Raw genomic sequence first — 19,011 nt, 5'->3', positions numbered from 1 at the left:
CCACGCGCGCGGAGCGGGCTGCGGGCGGGCGGCCATTGTGCCATTGGCGGCGCTGGGCGCAGACCCTCAGGTGTCGACACGTTAAAGCACAAATCTGCTTCTCCGTCGCTTTCCCAGTCCCAGCTCCACCCTCCCGCCTCCGTTCCCGTAAAGCGACGATCGTGCCGCGTACGTCCAGCCGGGCCACCCGGCATCCGGTCTGCTGATGGCCCGGCGCGGGCAGGTGGAGGCGGGGGCGTGAGGGACCCCGGACCCGCTGCACCTTCAGGGTCCGGGACCCGGCCTGGTGCCCGCCCGCCCATCTGCAGACCTGGGGGCGCGGCGCCCCCTCCGCGGGGTTCCTGCGAGGGGTCCTCGGCGGGGGGGGGGGGGGAGCCCAGGACCTGCTGCGGGTCCCCTTCGCACCCCAATCGAAACCACAGAGGCTCAGAGCCGAGGCGAGAGCGAGCGCGCACTTGGGGTGCGGGGCGCGGGCCTGGGGAGCTAGGGCCAGAGGGCGAAGGCGACCGGGGAGGTGCCAGGTCTGCCCAGGGCCGGGGGCGGGCCGGGGGCCGACTGGGAGCCGGGTGGGGCCGAGGGCGGGGACCGGGTTGGGCCGAGGGCGGGCCGGGGGCCGGGCCTGGTCGCGCGTCCCCGCCCCGCCGCGCCTCACTGGCGGCGGCGGCGGTGGCGGCGGCGGCGGCTCCCGGAGCCAGCACGAATCCGGCCCCGCTGTGGGACCCGGGTGGGTATCGGGGCCCGGCCTGGGGCTGCGGGGGCGGGTCCGAAGGGCCCGCGGGGGACCCGGCGGCGCCCCCTCGGCAGGGGCAGGGTGGGCGCGCGGGGCGCGTGGGCCTGCAGCCGCGGGCCCGGGAGTGACCAGGGTCCGGCCGCAGCCTCGATAGGTGCGGGGCCCGGGCGGCGCGCAGGCACTCCGGACCGCGCGGGGAGCACTCTGGGGCCCCCCTCTGCGGCGATCGGGGCGCCCCGGGCCTAATGCGGGGAGGCTCGCTCCCCATCTGCCTGCAGCAGGGCCGGGGAACTTGCGGTCTTTGTCTGGCCGGATGGTCCGAGCTCGCGAAGGAGAAGTTGGAGGGGCCGCTGTTCGCCCACACGGACCCCCAAAGTGTGCTGTGCACCCCACCGCGCGCCCTAGCATTCCTGGGGGCCAGGCGGGAGGTCTGGCCCCGAACCGCGTGTCAGGAAACTCACTTCCTTTAGGCGCGCGCTCTGCCCCCTCGTCCTTGACTTTAAAAAAAGAAAGAAAAAAGAATAGAAAAAAGGAGAAGGAGAGAAATAGGCAATTTGCTAAATATAACCCGGAACCTCGCCGGGAGGCCGGGGGTCTGGAAATCCCGTTGTTCCCGCGGTGGCGGCCGGTGTCACACGTGGCGGCAGCCTCCATGGGAAACAGACCAGAAGCCCAACTGGACGCGGCCACATGTGACTCCAGGCTGCTCTGCTGCCTCCTGAGTGTGCGGGAGGGGGGCCTGGGCCCGAGACCTGCCCTGGGCATCTTCCTTACCCCCGAAGGCGCCATTGTCTATGTGGCCACCCAGGCCGCGCTATCCGAGGCCGATGGCTGGACCAGAGGCCAGAGATGGGGTTTGCCTTCCACGCCTGCCATCCGCCGAGTGGAGAAGTTTTAAAAATCTGTGTGTTCGTCTTGGAAATTCCCCATTAGAAACAGCCACGTGTCATTGCTGGTGCGATTCAAACCACGGCAGCTTTGCAAAGAAAAGGTCCCGCCAGGTGGACGTCTCCTCACAGCCGCTCCAGTTCCCTGCCGGGCCGGGAGCCAGCACCGTGAGCAGGGCCTCGGGATGGGGCGAAAGGAAGGTCTCACCCCTGGAATGTCCGAGTCCTCCGGCCGTGAGGTGGCTGTGGGAACAGCTTCTGGTATCCATGCACGAGTTCGCGTACCCACAAAACACGCCCGTCAAGGCAGGGCGGGGAGCGTGCCCACTTCGCAGACGGGGACACTGAGGCTTAGAAAAGGGGCTTCCCCCAGTTCATGCAGCTAGGAGTGACCGAACCCGGGGCCTGGGGTGCGGGAGGCGCCAGCTCCAAAAACCCACGGTGCCTCCCCGCTGGTAACTGGCCCCATCATTCACACGGACGCCCTCCCGGCCCCCCTAGCTCAGATAAGACGGCCTGGTTCTCACTGCCGGGTGGTTCATCAGAATGCAAGGGACGGGGGACCAATCCCGTGTCACCCTTAGGGGCTGTTCCCGGCAGAACACAGCCTGGGGTCCGCCCCACCCGCCCCACCCGCGCTGGCCCCTGCGGGTTCGGGGAGTGCGTGCTGTGGTTACGGGCGCGGCGGCCTCCAAAGCGGACCGCTGGGTTCAGTCCCAGCCCCGTGCGCGGAGCTGGCTATTCCTCTGTGAAGTGGACAAACCGCCTGCCCCAGAGGCCTGTTGCTCGATTATCTAGTGCCTGGCGGGTGCTGAGGGCTTGTTGCTATTTATCATCATCATCATCATCATTATTATTATTATTATGAATGGCCATTGTTGGATTTTTCACTGGTAACTAGATGGGCAGACACATTTTGGTTTTGCTGTTTGATGCTTTGTGCCGGGGGAATTCGCCATTTAGGGTTATTTACACTCGTCTTTGTCACTTTGCCGTGGGCTGGGGGGCGGGGTCCCTGCTGGCTGTTCCAGGAAGGGGGCAGCCAGGTTGCCTGGCAACACAAATCTTCCATCCGACTTCACCTTGTCTACCCCAACCCCGCTGAGACCCGGGTTTTGCTCACTCGCCGGAACCCTCCTCTGTGCGGTGAGCTGCTCAGTTCCCCGTGGTGCTGGGGGGCTGTGGCCTGGAGGTGGAGGCGGCGTCCTTGGTCGTCCTGGTTCCGGGACAGCGGGTCCTCGGCAGCGGCCTTGTTGCACTCCGTGGTTCCCTGTAACGATGTGACACTGACTGGGCTCTGTGGGAGCTTCCTCCTGTTTGCGTCAGCGGCGGCTGGTAAAGGGAGCTTTGTTACAGGCCATTTCTCTTAAAGTCGCAGAACCCAGCTGTGATGTTTAGTGGGGACTCACTGCATTCGAAGTCTGTTCTACCCCAAACCCGGGAAATGTGCAGGAAATCTCTCCCCGTTCCCTTCAGCGGTGGTATCATACATAACTGATGTCAGAGAGGACGGGAGAGGGAGAGAGAAACATCCACGATGGGAGAGAATCATGGACCGGCTGCCTCCTGCTCGCCCCACACTGGGATCGAGCCCACAACCCGGGCCTGTGCCCTGACGGAATGGAACCGTGCCCTCCTGGTTCTTAGGTGGACGCTCAACCACGGAGCCCCGCCGGCCGGGCCAGTGGTGGTTTTTTATGCCATCGGCCACCTGAGCGACCTTTGGTCACGTGGTCTTGTGTCTAACACTCCCACCCGGTGAGCTGCCTGGTAGCTGACATCCGGTGTGAAACGGGGCCTCTGGCCACCGGCAGAGGAGAGGAGCCGGCCGCCGGAGACGGGCTTCGGGTCTGACCCAGAAGCTGAGTGGACGGAACAGCGCGCGGGAACAACCGGGACGACCCCCCCCCCCCCCCCCCCCCCCCCCGTCGGTTGTGCCTTCGCTTCGAGCCTCGGGTGGCGAGGCCGTCTGGTGTTCAAAGGGATGTACGGTCCGGTGGGTGTGGCTCGGCGGGTGGGACCATCGCCCCGTACACCGAAGGTGGCGGCTTTAATTTCCGGTCAGGGCATACACAGGGTTCGGGTCCCACCCCCGGGCAGGGCACGCTCAGGAGGCAAGTGATCAATGTTTCTCTCTCTCTCCCTTCCTCTCTTTATTTTTTTAAAAATATAATTTTGGTTGATGTCAGAGAGGAAGGGAAAGGGAGAGAGAAACATCAGTGATGAGAGAGAATCATGGATCGGCCGCCTCCCGCACGCCCCCCACTGCGGAGCGAGCCCGCCACCCCGGCCTGTGCCCTGACCAGGAAGCGAGCGTTACCTGCTGGCTCCTAGGTCGATGCTCAACCCCCGAGCCACACCGTCCGGCCTCCCTTCCTCTCTTTAAAGTCAATGTTTAAAAATAACACGGCGCGGAGGCTGGGAGAGCGGTCTTCCGGACCGCCCGACGGCGGCGCGGGGAGCGGCCGGCCCGCCTGAGCTCCACCCGGGGTGGCCACGGTAGCAGCCCCGCGACTGGGGGTGCCCGAGCTGGCGCCCGCTCGCTCGCACCCTTTTCCCCACGTCGTGACCCTGAACTCAGGGGTCGGATAACAGTTCCCCGGAGACCACGGGGCCTCCCGGGCTGTGCTCGCCGCAGGTGCTGTGGGCGGGCGGTCCTGTTGGCGTGGCAGGCTCTGTTTACCGTGCCGTCGCCTTCTCCGCTCTGTGGACGGGCCTTGGAGGGCAAAGCAGCCGGACCGGTTTCTGCCGGCCACGTGCCGACGTGGCCCGGCCAGGGGGACGTCACCTATGGGCCTCCCACGACACGTCCCCGAGTGTCCGGTGTCCCCCCCCGTCCCCCCCGCCTCCCCACCGCAGCCAGCAGCTGGCGGGATGGTGTGGGCAGCCTCCCAGGGGGGTGGTAGCGGCCGCTCCACGCGGGGCCGGGACCCTGTCTGTCCTCCGACCACGCGTCCCAGCTCCTGACCCGCGAGGCCGAGGCTGGCGTGGCCCAGAGGAGAAGTCGGGGCTCCGGTGGCCCCGGGCTGTCCTATCTCTGCTCTTCCTGGGAAGGTTCCGGAAGAGACCTTGCCCTTAGCGCCTGCCTGTTTCCTGTTGGGGGTTTAGGGGGCTCCTTCTTCCAGGACAGGAAGCCGGGGCGTGGCCGAGGGGCCGCCAGGACGGCGCTGTGCTGGGAGCCAGGAGCTGGCCTGGGCTCTGCCGGCCAAGCGGGGGAGAAGGGACCCGCTCCTCGCGTGACAGTCAGCCCTGACGCTGCCCATGCCGCGCCCGCGCCCACCCTGGGCCCGGGCTGGGCTGGGTTGCAGGGCGGAGGGTTACAGCTGCGGGTGGAACTGAGGCTCACGCCTGAGCTGGAGCTGGAGCTGGAGCTGGAGCTGGAGAAGCCCCGAGAGGACGAGGGTGGGAGTGACAGGAGACAGGCGTGTGTGTGTGTGTGTGTGTGTGCGAGTGTGTGTGAGTGTGTGTGCGCATGTGAGTGTGTGTGTGTGTGTATGTGTGTGTGTGTGTGTAAGTGCGCGCGAGTGTGTGTGCGCAAGTGTGTGTGTGACTGTGTGAGCGAGTGTGTGTGCGCGTGTGTGTGCGTATGTGTATGTGTGAGTGTGTGTGAGAGTGTGTGTGAGTGTGTGTGCGAGTGTGTGAGAGTGTGTGTGCGTATGTGAGTGTGCAAGTGTGTGTGTATGTGTGTGCGAGTGTGTGCAAGTGTGTGCGTGCGAGTGTGTTAGTGTGTGTGAGTGTGAGTGTGTGCGTGGGTGAGTGTGTGCAAGTGTGTGCGTGCGAGTGTGTGTGCGTGCGAGTGTGTGTGAGTCTGTGTGAGTGAGTGTGAGTGTGTGTGTGAATGTGTGTGAGAGTGTGTGAGTGTGAGTGTGTGTGTGTCAGTGTGAGTGAGTGTATGTGTGTGTGTGTGTGAGTGTGTGTGTGTCAGTGTGTGTGAGTGTGTGTGTATGTCAGTGTGTGTGTGTGTGTGTGTGAGAGTGTGTATGTGTGTGTGTGTCAGTGTGTGAGTGTGTGTGTGTGTTAGTGTGTGTGTGTGTGTGTGTGTGTATGTGTGTGTGTGTGTGAGTGTGTGAGTGTATATGTCAGTGTGTGTGTGTGTATGTCAGTGTGTGTGTGAGAGTGTGTGTGTGTGTCAGTGTGTGTGTGTGTGAGTGTGTGTGTGTGTGTATGTCAGTGTGTGAGTGTGTGTGTGTGTGTGTGTATGTGATGTGTGTGTGAGTGTATATGTCAGTGTGTGTGTGTGTATGTGTGTGTGTGTCAGTGTGTGTGTGATGTGTGTGTGTGTGAGAGTGTGTGTGAGAGTGTGTATGTGAGTGTGTGTGTGTGTGTGTGTCAGTGTGTGTGTGAGAGTGTGTGTGTGTGTGTGTATGTCAGTGTGTGTGTATGTTAGTGTGTGTGTGTATGTCAGTGTGTGTGTGTATGTCAGTGTGTGTGTGAGAGTGTGTGTGTGTGTGTGAGTGTGTGTGTGTGTTAGTGTGTGTGTGTGTATGTCAGTGTGTGTGTGTATGTCAGTGTGTGTATGTGAGTGTGTGTGTGTGTGTTCTGAGAGGAGGCCCAGCTGCTCCCTCCCTCCTATTACATAACAGCCTGTTGTGCAGTCTGCCCTGCCTGCTGCTCACGCCTGCCCAGGGCTCAGCGTGGCCGCCACTGCCCTCCATGGCCCTGACCTGCAGGCGCTGTTCCTTACGCCTTCAAACAACAGGTGTGTTTATTGATTCAGAGAGGAAGGGAGCGGGAGAGAGAGAAACGTCAATGATGAGAGAGAATCGGATCGGCTGCCTCCTGCACGCCCCCCTGGGCCTGGGCCCTGACCAGGAATCGAACCGTGACCTCCTGGTTCATAGGTCAACGCTCAACCACGGAGCCACGCGGCCGGCTCCTTTATCTGTTTTAAATCATTACCTGCTTGTCGTGGGCTTGGCGCACCCCCGCCCGTGCCCCTCCTCTGGGCCAGCGCCGGGCGTTACCTTCCCGTCAACGGAGACGGGACTGTGTCGTGGCTGCAGGTGGCGTTCTGGGTCACAAAGGCCCTTCCGGAGGCGGCTTGTTCGGGTGATTTTTGAAGCCCTTCCCTTCACGCTCAGGTGACTCCAATGTACAGACAGGTTTGGGGGCGGAGAGAGAGAGAGAGAGAGAGAGAAGATAGGGAGAGGGAGAGAGGGAGGGAGAGGGAGAGAGAGAGAGAGGAGAGGTGCCTTGGTTGGACTCAGGCCCTGGCGACCTGAAATCGGCAATGCTGGGGCGGCACAGCCATTTTAAAATGAAAACATGGAGCGGCAGCCCTGGCTGGTTCGGCTCAGTGGGTACAGACTCCATTCCCGCTCAGGGCACAGGCCCGGGTGGCGGGCTCGGTCCCCGGTGGGGGGCGCGCAGGAGGCAGCCGATCGATGATTCCCTCTCACCATTGGCGTTTCTCCCTCCCTCCCTCTCCCTTCCTCTCTGAAACCAATACAGATATATTTAACAAGTGCAGATACTAGTACGGATTTAGAAACATTGGAGGCGAGGGAGCCTCCTGCAGTGAGGGACCCGCTCGGGGGGAGGGACCTGTATGTCGCACAAAGCGCGTGGAGCGCCTCAGCTGCTGCTCTGAGTTCAGTTCACTCCACGGCGGCGGCGGCGGCGGCGGCGGCAGCGGCGGGCCGGCTTGTGGCGGCGGCGTCTCCCGGTCCCTGTGAGCGTCGTTGGCTGATTGTGTGTCTTAAGGTCGTAGCCGGGGCTTTAGAGGTTGTGCAGGACGGGCCCTCCCCCTCGGCTCCCGTCTGGCCGCAGGAGGGCCAGCCCGGAGGGGCCTGCTGGTGAACGAGCTCGGAGTTCCGTGTCTGGGCGTGTCTGGGCGCACAGCTTTCTGGTCTGCCGGGGGGAGGGGGGTGGGGATGGGGGATTGGTGGTGGTGGTGGTGGTGGTTATCCTTGCTCCTGCCGTCCGAGGTGCTGTGATGGATCCCTGGTCCCTGAGGTCCTAAACCGCTCTGCTGGGGGCGAGCGAGAGCCACTTGAGGTCGTGCGTCTTGTGGATTCGAGGACACCAGGGAGACCCCGTCAGGCTGCAGGCTCACACCGCAGGCAGCTGCCCTCTGGCGCCCTCGCCGCCTCCAGCTCCCTGCCCACTCCCCCGTCCACCCTCAGAAGCCCAGCCTCACTGGCCTTTTTGGGTGCAAGCTCCCTGGTCTTTTTTAAAAATACATTTTTATTCATTTCAGAGAGGGAAAGAGAGAGAGAGAGAGAGAAACATCAGTGATGAGAGAGAATCATGGATTGGCTGCCTCCTGCACGCCCCCTACTGGGGGTTGAGCCTGCAACCTGGGCCTGTGCCCTGACTGGGAATTGAACCGTGACCTCCTGGTTCCTAGGTCAATGCTCAACCCCTGAGCCACACCGGCCGGGCAAACTTCCTGGTCTCAACCCTCCAGGTCAGGACACTCAGAGGGCAAACAACGATTAGGACGACACCTGCAGCCGCCGCAGCAAAGGGTCAAGGTCTTTGCTATACAAAGAGTTCTCACAGATCAACAACCAGCCAGCGTCCCAGCAGAAACCCAGGCAGGCCCCGCAACCAGCAGGCCCCAGCACGAACTCACGTCTAACACACACAGGACACCCTGCTCAGTGAATCGACGGCCAGAAAACCGCTTCTGTGATCAGGCGGGCAAAGACGCAAACCTCTGGCCAGCCGGTGCCTCCGGAAGCCCGTGGGGGCTGTGCGCCCGGGCCGGCTGATCCTCACTGTGGTTTGCTTTGTAGGGAAGGCGTGGACGAGAGTGGAGACACACAGGTATTTTTGGGTAGAGTTCAGGGATATGGGGTCATTTTTATACTCCCGAGCACATTGCATAATTTTTTGAAAAATAGCTTAAAAAACGAGGTCAAGGAATCTCTGCTTCTCACGAGGCCCGGGGCTGGGAACCAGGTTCAGTTTGGGTGGAACAGGCTCCCGGGCAAACACGTGCATTTAAACATCAGGTGAGCCCGGCCCGTGGCTCAGGGTTGAGCTTTGACCCAGGAACCAGGAGGTCAGGGTTCAATTCCAGGTCAGGGCACAGGCCCGGGTTTCCCGCTCCATCCCCAGTGGGGGGCATGCAGGAGGCAGCCGGTCCATGATTCTCTCTCATCATGGATGTTTCTCTCTCTCTCCCTCTCTGACATCAATAAAAACATGCTTAAAACACACACCATAAATAGACACATAGGTGAGAATTGTCCAAGAGAGCAAATATCGCACTGACTTCCTCAGACGCACAGTCGTCATCCCCCGCCCCCCAACCCCCCCCCCCGCCCCCCACCTTCCGGGCTGCAGCCGGGCGGGCGGGGCTGTCCTGCTGCCCAGGTGGCGGGGGTGGGGCAGGGGCTGGAACTGGCTCTGGGAGGACAAAGGTCTCCTGCCCCGGCCCTCCCATCACTCAGTGCGGGCGCGCCGACTTTGGGGTGACAGGTGGCTACCGGACGCGGTGTGGCGATCGCACTGCAGGACACGGGTGCTGAGTCACCAGGTCACACACCGAACCTCATGGCCGGGGAGTGCCGGTGCCCCGTGGTGACCATTAAATGAGAACAGATGGGGAGGCTCCCGGGAGGCGGGGGGAGGCGGGGGGAGCGGCCCTGCCCAGTGTCCGGCGAGTGGCTAAGCCGGGTGGCAGGTGTCCCACCCAGGGGACAGGGCGCTGTCTGCACTTCTCCGGTGGTGCTACTCGGTGGGGCGGGGGCGGGAGTGGCATGGGGCAGGGATGTGCTCTCCGTCCTGCAGGGCCCAGGCTGGCCCGGCCCCAGCGGGCAGTGCCGGGCGGAGACCCGCTGCGTGGCCTGGGCTGGCAGGACCCGCTCAGGAGTGACCCGGCACCCGTCTGGGGCCGACGGGCACGAGGCAGCCGCAGCCCAGGGCACCTGCCGAGTGCGGGACCCTGGCCCCATGCATGCTCCCCCCACCCAGGTAGGTGTGGACGCGCCCACGGGCCCACGTGAGCGGAGGATGGGCACACCCCCCCGCAATGTCTCTGGGCCGCCTCCTCCGCCGGGCCTCCTCCAGAGCCTCGGACCTCCTGACCCTCGCCCCGGGGGGCGGCGGGCCCCCCTCCATCCTGGACGGGGAGATCCTCTACTCCAAGAACAACGTGTGTGTGCACCCGCCCGAGGGCCTGCAGGGCCTGGGGGAGCACCACCCAGGTAAGCGGGAGGGGAGGGGGGACAGCCCCCGGGCTGGAGGGAGGGGCCGAGGTCCAGGCCTGGGGGAGGGGAGTGGGGGCCAGGCCTGGGGGAGGGGCCGGGGTCCAGGCCTGGAGGGAGGGGAGGGTGGGTCCAGGCCTGGAGGGAGGTTTCAGGGGCTCTGGTGTCACTTCCCCACTTGTCCTCACCCTCACCCTGTGGTCACCTGACCAGTGATGGGGCAACCCCTGGGGACAGGTGTGTTGGGGGTGGGGAGGTCCGGGCCCGGGTCCGAGGTGCTGTGTTCTGGGTATAAACGGAAGGGCCAGCGCAGCGTGGCCAGAGCGCGCTCTGGCCGAGTCCTGCTGTGATGGACGGCGGGTCTGGCCGCGCCCCCCCTCCCGTCCCAGAGCCACGGGACTGAGTGTGGGAACACCTGGTCCCCGTGCACAGCTGGCCGGGAGCCCCAGGCTCTCGCCGCGGGGGCCGGGGGGGCAGGGCAGAGCCTGAGGGAGGTCCGGGCCTGGCTCCCACCCTACATGACCTCTCAGAACAGAGCCCGAGGGGCCGGGGGGAGGGCGGGGGCCTGTGCAATAGGCCCTGGAGTCAGGACACCTCGAAATGGCAGGTGCTGCCGTGGGAAATGCCACCGCCCCCCGAAACTGAGGGTGCAGGAGCCCAGAGAGCCCGCCCGCCCGCTGCCGGCCTCCGAGGAACCGCCCGCTGCCGGCAGTCAGCGGGAGCCATGGAGGGGCCGCTCCCAAAGAGCCGCATAAAGAGAGGCCCGCCCGCCGGCGGCTCCGTGCTGAGCGGCAGCCTAGGAACCAGGAGGTCACGGCTCCATTCCCGTCAGGGCACAGGCCCGGGTGCGGGCTCCATCCCCAGTGGGGGCCGTGCAGGAGGCGGCCGGTCCATGACTCTCTCATCATGGATGTTTCCATCTCTCTCTCCCTTCATCTCTGACATCAATATCAATAAGAATATATATTTTTAAAAAGAAAAAGAAAAAATATGCCGAGAGGGCGGTGGCCAACTGAACGAGCCCGCAGGGCACCCTCCTCTGGAGTTCACCCCCGTGTGAAGTCTGCGTCCTGAGTCCCCCCCACGGGGCTGTGACGCCGCGAGGGGCCTCCTGGGCCGCCGGACGGGGGCGCTGACCGACCCCAGGCAGGAAAGCTCTGGGCTCCAGGCCTGAGGGGGACCCAGGTGGACAGGGTGGGGCTCTGGCCGCGAGGAGGGCTCCGTGGGAGGAAAGCACAGGACGGGCCGCGGCTGGGGCCGTGCTTCGGCTCCTCGCCTGGGCACCTAGCAACCCCCACAGCTGTCACTCATCCCAGGCCCTCCCCCCCCCCCCCCGTCTCACTCAGGGCCCGGCTGTGTCCCGAGCTCCCCAGGCCCCCCCCCCCCCCGGTGTGACTGGCCGGGCGTGGCCTCTGTGCACGGCCCTCGCTCACCGCTGCCCCTCCCCACAGGCTACCTGTGCTTGTACATGGAGAAGGATGAGCTGCTGGGGGCCACCCTCATCCTCGCGTGGGTCCCCAACTCGCGGATCCAGCGGCAGGACGAGGAGGCGCTGCGCTACATCACCCCCGAGGGCTCCCCGGTGCGCAAGGCACCCCGCCCGCGGGGCCGGCGCACCCAGAGCGCGGGCGCTCCCTGCCGGGCCTCCCCCACGGAGCCGAGGCCGCCCCTGACCCCCAGAGACGAGGACATCCTGGCGGTGGCCCAGGGCCTCCGGGGGGACGGGGAGAAGCTGGCCCCGGGCCTGGGGATGGACGGCGCCCTCGCGGCCTCGCAGCCGGCCCACAGCCGCTCGGGCACCCTGTCCGCCGTGGGCTCACAGGACGGGACCGAGGAGGGGCGGGAGCCGCGGCCCGAGGCGGGCGAGGAGGAGGGCTCCATGGAGCTGTCGGCCGAGGGTGTGAGCCAGGACAGCTCCTTCGACTCCGACTCGGACGCCTTCTCCTCCCCCTGCTGCCTGTCGCCGGTGAGCGCCGCCCTGGTGGACAGCAGCGGCTCCGTGTTCCTGGAGGGCGAGAGCGGGTGAGTTTTCGGGTCTGGGCCTGCGCTGTCCCACCGGCCACGCTGGGGACCGAGGGGTGTGTCCCAGCTCTGCTCGGAGCGCTGAGGACAGAGCCTGCACCCTGTCCTGCTCCTGCTGCAGCGGCCAGCTCCCCCCCCCCCCCCACCCGCCGGCGCACCTGTCTGCCGCCCCAGGGGATTAGCCTATGGTGGGCCTGATGGGAGTGGTTGTCATGGCGACTGCAGCATCCTTGGGGTGCTCAGGGCCCCACAGAGGCGGGTGTGCACACGACTCTTGAACAGCGGGCTTGTGCAAACCCAGCCCGGCCGGGGCCACCCCGGCCAGAGGGCACCCAGCCAGTCCCCTGGCCACGCTGGATGGGAGCCCGCTGGGTGCACACCAGACTTGGGGTCATCGGGACCCAGTGAGCCGGGCAGCCGAGGAGCAGGTGCAGGGACGCGGATCGCTATGCGCCTCAGCGGGAAGGAATGTGCGATTCTTTCTGATATCGACCCTCGATCAATCGCGCTCCATTGAAGCCCGAGGGTCCACTAACATGTTTACACGTTGGGGGGGGGGGAGGGTCATGTTTACACGTTGGGGGGCAGCCAGCTGGGACCCAGGCTGGGGCCCATGAGGCGCGCTGAGAGGTGAGGTGATTCCACCCAGAACCGGGCTGGGAACGAAGCGCCCGCCCCTTCCCCGGGGCCTGCGGGGGCCTTAGAGCGCCCCCTGGTGGTGCCGCCCGGCAGCGCAGCCCTAACTGCCGTGTCCAGCGCCCCAGGGGCCGGCGGAGGGACAGGTGTCTGAGCTCTGTCTTTACTGTGCTTAGAGAGGTGGCAGGCCTGCCTGCCGGTCCCGTGGCTGACGGTCCCGTGGCTGACGGTCCCGTGGCTGACGGTCCCGTGGCTGACGGTCCCGTGGCTGACGGTCCCGTGGCTGCCGGTCCCGTGGCTGACGGTCCCGTGGCCGCGGTCTCAGTGGCAGGACGAGGAGCTGCCTGGTTCCTTAGGAGCTTGGATTTGGGAACCCGGGGACCTGGTTGGGAATCCCGTTTCCTCGTTCGCGAGGTGGGGGAGTAATGATGGTCTGTGGGTTCCCCTGAGAGCTCAGCTGGCCCCTCCTGCCTCTCGTCCTGGGTGCTCCTCCAGCCGCCGCCGGGAGGGTGCCCGGGCCCCGTTCATACAGTCCCGAGCCCGGCTGTTCCGGTTCTCACCGGCTTTCCTGCCCCCCGGGGGGGGGGGGGGCGGTGACAGGTCAGGAGACGTTTCTGTCACCGCAGACGGTGGAGGCCAGGGGTGCTGGGAGCACCCTCCGTGCACAGGGCGCCCACGACAGTGACCTGCTCCCACGTGGACCTGCAGGGCCCGGAACTTCCTGGAGGTTCTGGTCGCCTCGGGCAGACTCGGGGCCCTGGAGTCGGGAACTCGGTTTTCTTTTTAATTTTTAAATGCTTACGGATTGATTTTAGAGAGAAACACCCATTTGTTGTTCGGTTACTCATGCATCCCCGGCTGCCTCTTGTATGTGCCCTGCGTGGGGGTCCAACCACCTGGGCTCCCAGCCTGGGCGTGTGTGTGCGTGTGCATGTGTGTGCATGTGCATGCGTGTGCGTGTGCGCGTGCGTGTTTTGTCCTAAAATGCACCTGACACATTTGCTGACGTGCCCATTTTCAACTACAAGTCAGGGCCCTTCCGTGTTTTGCACCGTCACCTCTGTCCAGTTCCAGAACTTTCCATCGCCCCCAAAGGAAACCCTGCGGCCCCCGTGTCAGAAGTGGGACCCGGCAGGTGGCCTCTGTGTCCGGCTTCTTTCACTCGCCCCCTGTCCGCAAGGCCCAGCCGGGCGCGGCCTCAGGCCTCCTCCCCGGCTGCCCCGTGCCCGGGTGGCTCTGCGCCGCCTGCAGACGCCCTGCTGCGGGGCGGGGGGAGTGGGGGGTCGGCGCTCAGCGGTGGGGCCACCCTGCCAGGAGCCCCTCCTGCCAAAGCTTCTGAGCCGCCAGCCGCCCAGCCCTGCCCCACACCAGTGTCCCCGTCACCTCTCTGCCCAGCGCCTTGGCCTCTCGCCGGCTCCCGGAGGGGCGGTCCTGGGCATGCGCAGGCTGCCTTGTCGGGGCGGCACCCAGGAGCCCCCTGTGGCTGGGTTTTGGCCAGTTCAGCACCCGAGTCCCGGGATCCCGACGCAGCCGTGCCTGGCAGGCTCCAGGGCTTAAATTCTGCCAGCGTCGACCTGTGAACCAGGAGGTCAGGGTTCGATTCCCGGTCAGGGCACAGGCCGGCGTTGCGGGCTCGATCCCCAGCGTGGGGCGTGCAGGAGGCAGCCGGTCCATGATTCTCTCTCATCACTGATGTTTCTGTCTCACTCTCCCTCTCCCTTCCTCTCTGAAAACAATATAAATATTTTTTAAATGCAGATATGGATTCTGAGCGAGGCTGGGGCCTGGAATTTGTATTTTTCCGCTGGTGATTTTCGTGGGAGCCAGACTCGGTATTGGGTCCCCCCACCCCCTTTCTGCTCCCTCTGATCCCTGCAGCGCCCACACGGTGCTGGGACTGGAAACCCCGGACCAGATGGCCAGTGTCCCGGCACCAGAGAACAGACCCCCCTGCGCCCCGCTTTCCTGAGAACGTCCGGGCAGCTTGTAAACCTCGATGCCCAGGCCGTACCCCGCACCCGACGCATGGAACCAGGATCGTGGGGGCAGGGCCCCAAAGGGCAGTGTCTGACCCCAGGGGTTCCCAGTGTGCAGGGGGGTGAGAACCATGCTGGGAGGGGGCCCCCAGGGCGGGGGCGTGGTCCCTGCTCCTCCAGCGGAGAGGGCGTTGGGCCCAGGCCCCGGGGCAGGACCAGACGCCCCTCAGGGGCGTGTCTTTGCGGACCCGGGAGCACCCTGAGCTGCTCCTGGAGGGAAGCCTGATTTCACTGGGAACCGGGTCCCCCAGAGGGGAGGGCAGGCTGGCTCACGGGGTCCCTCTAGTGGCAGAGCCGCGGAACTGCGCGTGGAGGCTGAGCGAGTGGCTGGAGATGGGGGGGTGGGGGACAGCGCCCCCATCCGAGAGCCCCGGACATTGTGTTCCGTGGCAGGTGGATCCCAGCGGGCCTGGGGTGACAGATGGCATCGCCATTCCGGTGCCGCCTGCGGGGCGGAGCCGGCAGGGCCTGGTCCTAGATGGCGACGCCACCTGTGAGTGTCCGAGGCCAGAAATCGAGGCTCGGGTTGGGGGCGCTGAGTGTGACCCCAGGCAAGACCATTTGTGTCTGTCCCGAGAGGCACCCGGGCAGCCTCAAGGGCCTCTGGGTGAGGATGTAGGACAGCAGGACCCCCCACCCCACATGTTGACCCCCGTGTGGGTCCCCCCACCCGTGGCGTGTCCGCAGGCTCCCCCTCCGCCCTCCCTCCCCCCCCGTGGGAAGCGGACACGCAGCTCCTGCCCCAAAGCAAAGGGCCTCTGGGCACTGCTGCTGAGACCGGGTCTGACGGCCAGCCGCCCTTGGTGAGGGTTCATAATGGGGGACGGAGCCACGCCCCTCCCGGCTCAGGGCTGAGCGTCGACCTCTGACCCAGGAGGTCACAGGGCGATTCCCGTCAGGGCACAGGCCAGGATTGTGGGCTCCATCCCCAGTGGGGGGCGTGCAGGAGGCGGCCGATCCATGATTCTCTCATCATTGATGTTTCTCTCTCTCCCCCTCTCCCTTCCTCTCTGAAATCAATAAAAAAATGTATTAAAAAAAAGACCTCAACATCCAGCAGAAGAGGACAGATTTGCAGCTCAGTTCCTCTCTCAGGTCAGGGTTTGAACTGGGGCCCGTGTGCCCCCCAATCTCATCCACCTTGTGCGTGGGGGCTCCTGGGTGCGCATTTTTCCGAGGAGGGCGCACCATCCGACTTCCCAAGGGCGCGTGACCCCGAGTTCAATGCTGCCACGGATTCACGCTGTGTCAGAAACAGCAGGCGGCGTATTACGTGCGCGTTCTTCTTTAAACCCGTCTTTACTGACGTCACAGAGAAGGGAGGGGAGAGGGAAACACCAGGACGAGAGAGAACCACGGAGGCCGCCTCCTGCACGCCCCCCACTGGGGATCCAGCCGGCAGCCCGGGCCTGTGTCCTGACCGGGAATCGAACCCTGACCTCCTGGTTCCTAGGCCGGCCCACGTTCTATTAAAATCTGTGCTGCCGAAACCGGTGTGGCTCAGTGGATAGAGCGTCGGCCTGCGGACTGAAGGGTCCCAGGTTCGATTCCGGTCAAGGGCATGTACCTTGGTTGCGGGCACATCCCCGGAAGGAGGTGTGCAGGAGGCAGCTGGTCGATGTTTCTCTCTCATCGATGTTTCTAACTATCTATCTCTCTCCCTTCCTCTCTGTAAAAAGTCAATAAAATATATTTTTTAAAAATTAAAAAAAAATTTAAATCTGTGCTGAGGCCTGACGTGTGGGCGCAGCCCGGCGGCCCTGCCCAGCGGAGCTCTGCCGTCCAATGCGCAGCCGCGGGCTTCGTGCCGCCAGGCACCCCACCTGGCGTGACCGAGACCCCTGGGTCTGTGAGTTCCCAGGAGACCGGTGAACACAGGTGAACCGCCGCGGGGACGGGGATCCGCGGCGCAGGGTGAGGGGGGATGTGCCCGGAGGCAGGGTCGTGGGACTCGGAGTGATTTTTTTCTTTTCTCCGTTTTCACAAAGTGTCTGACGGTCAGGATTGGCTCACAGTGAGGCCGCGTGTTTAAACAGCCAGGTAGTCCCCGCGAGCTCACGTCAGCCCCCCCTTGTTAATGCCTGAGCCCCGGGGCCGAGGCTAATGACCTGCCAGCTTGTCACCGGTCCCCAGGGCAGACGGAGCCTCCTCTCTCCCTCTCCCCCCCCCCCCCAGGCCCTTCTCGTCACCCTGCCTGCCGAAGGGTCCCCGCAGGCTGGCTGGGGCTTTGGCAGCCGAGGGGAGAGAGCGCCCCACGGAGGAGCGAGGCTGGGAACCCCGGGCCCGGGCAAGGGCGGGCGGCCAGGCTGCCCACGTGGGCATCGGGCAGGACCCGAGGGCAGGCGGGCTGTGCCCTCAGCCGCCCCTGGCTCTCCTGGGCCCGCGTCTGAGCTGCAGGGCCAGCGCACCCGTGACACACCCTGAGTGACAAGGCCACCCGGCCGCTCCGGAACCCGCACACCCCCTCCGCTGTGCCCGCCCCCGAGCCACTCGCCTGCGCTTCCCACCCAGCAGCCTCTCCAGCTTCTGGGGGCTCCTGGCCGCATCCCGTCAATCTCAGCCTTGGTCTTCACGTGGCCCCGCCTCCGTCCTCACCTACCTCTCCTCCATGTTCATGTGACCCCTTCTCCCTGTTCACACGCCTACTCTCGTGTGTTCACATGGTCCCACCCCTTGTTCACGTGACCACGCCCACCTGTTCACGTGACCACTGCCATGTGTTACCGTGGCCCCAGTCCCCAGTCCCTTGTTCACGTGACCGCTCCCACCTGTTCACGTGGCCCCACCCCCTTGTTCACGTGACCACTGCCATGTGTTACCGTGGCCCCAGTCCCCAGTCCCTTGTTCACGTGACCACGCCCACCTGTTCATGTGGCCCCACCCCCTTGTGCAGTTGGGCCATCAAACCTGGAAATGCATCCCTAGTGACTGAGCATCTGGATTTTTAATTTTATTCTTCCTCACCGAATTCAAATTAAAAACACACACCCAATATTTACTTTATTGATGTCAGAGAGGAAGGGAAAGGGGGAGAGAGATGGAACATCGATGCTGAGGGAGAATCACGGACCGGCTCCCTCCTGCACGCCTCCCCCTGGGGGTCGAACCGTGACCTCCTGGTTCATAGGTCAGTGCTCGCCCACTGAGCCACCCGGTCAGCACACATTTGAATTTAAGAGCCGCCTGTGGGGGGGCCTTTTGTGGGTGGCCCGGGCCCAGCAGCCCAGCTGGGAGGCAGGCGAGGCCTCGTCTCCCGTCACGGAGCAGCCGCCGGAGCGCTGTGCCGGGGCAGGTGCCGGGGGAGGTGCCGGGGGAGGTGCCGGGGGAGGTGCGGGGGGAGGTGCCGGGGGAGGTGCGGGGGGAGGTGCCGGGGCAGGTGCGGGGGGAGGTGCCGGGGCAGGTGCGGGGGGAGGTGCCGGGGGAGGTGCCGGGGCAGGTGCGGGGGGAGGTGCCGGGGGGGGGGCGGGGGAGGTGCGGGGGGAGGTGCCGGGGCAGGTGCGGGGGGAGGTGCCGGGGCAGGTGCGGGGGGAGGTGCCGGGGGAGGTGCCGGGGGTCGGGTTACCTCAGAGCCACAGACAGAGGCCAGTGCGGAAGGAGGGACAGCGGCTGCCGGGACCCAGCGGGCACCTGGGGCGGGCACGGGGCGCCTCGCTGCTCCGCCGTGGGAGGGGCCGGCGCGGTGCCAGGCGTCCCCCGAGGCGGGGCCGTCCCCTGTGTCCTCCCCGGGGTCACAGGCGGGGCCTCCCACTCGGGGGGACAGAAGCGAGGTGCCCGGGAGGACCCTGCCTCCGAGAGGACCCGGGCCCCGCCGCCGGGCCCCCGAGGGCGCCAGCAGGTCACCCAGCCGGGGGCAGAGACACTGGGATCTCCCAGACTCGGGCGCCCGGCGGCTTTTCTGAACAGCCCGCTGCTCCTTTCCGACCCCCAGCTCGGGGCAGCAGGCGGGAGGGTGCCCAGACACGGTGGGTCCGGTGCGGCTGCCGTCCAGGGAGGGGGACCGGCTGTGAAGGGGACATTGAGGCACCACGGGGCGGGGGGCGGGGACTGGGGGCTGGGACGCCCGGGAGCTGGGGCGCGGCCCCCTCCGGGTTCCAGGAAGGTCCCTCTGCGCACTGAGGGCGGCCTCCCTCCCTCCCTCCGGCCCCGCAGCCGCCGGGCAGCTGGCCGGGTCTGTCCGCGCCGGGAGCCGAGAGCCGAGAGCCGCGATGTGCTCCTTAAACAGCCGCGCCCACGGTCTGCGCGGTGCTCCGTGAAGGCTCGTCTCACCCGTGCTTCCGCAGGCTTGGCCGGCTCCGCGCCGGCATCCTCCCCCTCCCCCCCCAGGCCCCGGCCCCGGAGGGTCCTCTTGTGCATTTTCTTTTTTAAAAAATTAATTTCAGAGAGGAAGGGAGAGGGAAAGAGAGAGCAACAGCAATGATGAGGGAGAACCATGGATCTGCCTCCTGCACGCCCTCTACTGGGGATCGGGCCCGCAACCCGGGCCTGTGCCTTTGACCGGAATCGAACCCGGGACCCTTCAGTCCGCAGGCCGACGCTCTATCCAC

At 65.3% G+C, this 19,011-nt stretch overlaps 1 protein-coding gene across 2 annotated transcripts in view; it reads left to right on the top strand.

Moving 5' to 3' along the window:
- The first annotated feature begins 25 nt into the window (after window positions 1-25).
- TBC1D16 (TBC1 domain family member 16) overlaps window positions 26-19,011 on the top strand; it is a 41,099-nt gene continuing 22,113 nt past the window's right edge. Inside the window, exons 1-3 of one of the 2 annotated variants that reach the window (XM_054708849.1) lie at window positions 26-70; window positions 9,541-9,773; window positions 11,225-11,795. In XM_054708849.1, the coding sequence (XP_054564824.1) occupies window positions 9,599-9,773; window positions 11,225-11,795 (746 nt within the window). In that variant the 5' untranslated portion in view covers window positions 26-70; window positions 9,541-9,598. Of the gene's footprint in view, window positions 71-661; window positions 725-9,540; window positions 9,774-11,224; window positions 11,796-19,011 lie in introns of those variants that run through there. The other variant, XM_054708848.1, reaches the window with a different exon arrangement.

The sequence above is a fragment of the Eptesicus fuscus genome, chromosome 20 (genome assembly GCF_027574615.1).
Source record: "Eptesicus fuscus isolate TK198812 chromosome 20, DD_ASM_mEF_20220401, whole genome shotgun sequence".
NCBI classification, from domain to species: domain Eukaryota; kingdom Metazoa; phylum Chordata; class Mammalia; order Chiroptera; family Vespertilionidae; genus Eptesicus; species Eptesicus fuscus.
This window is presented reverse-complemented; position numbering and strand designations above follow the sequence as displayed.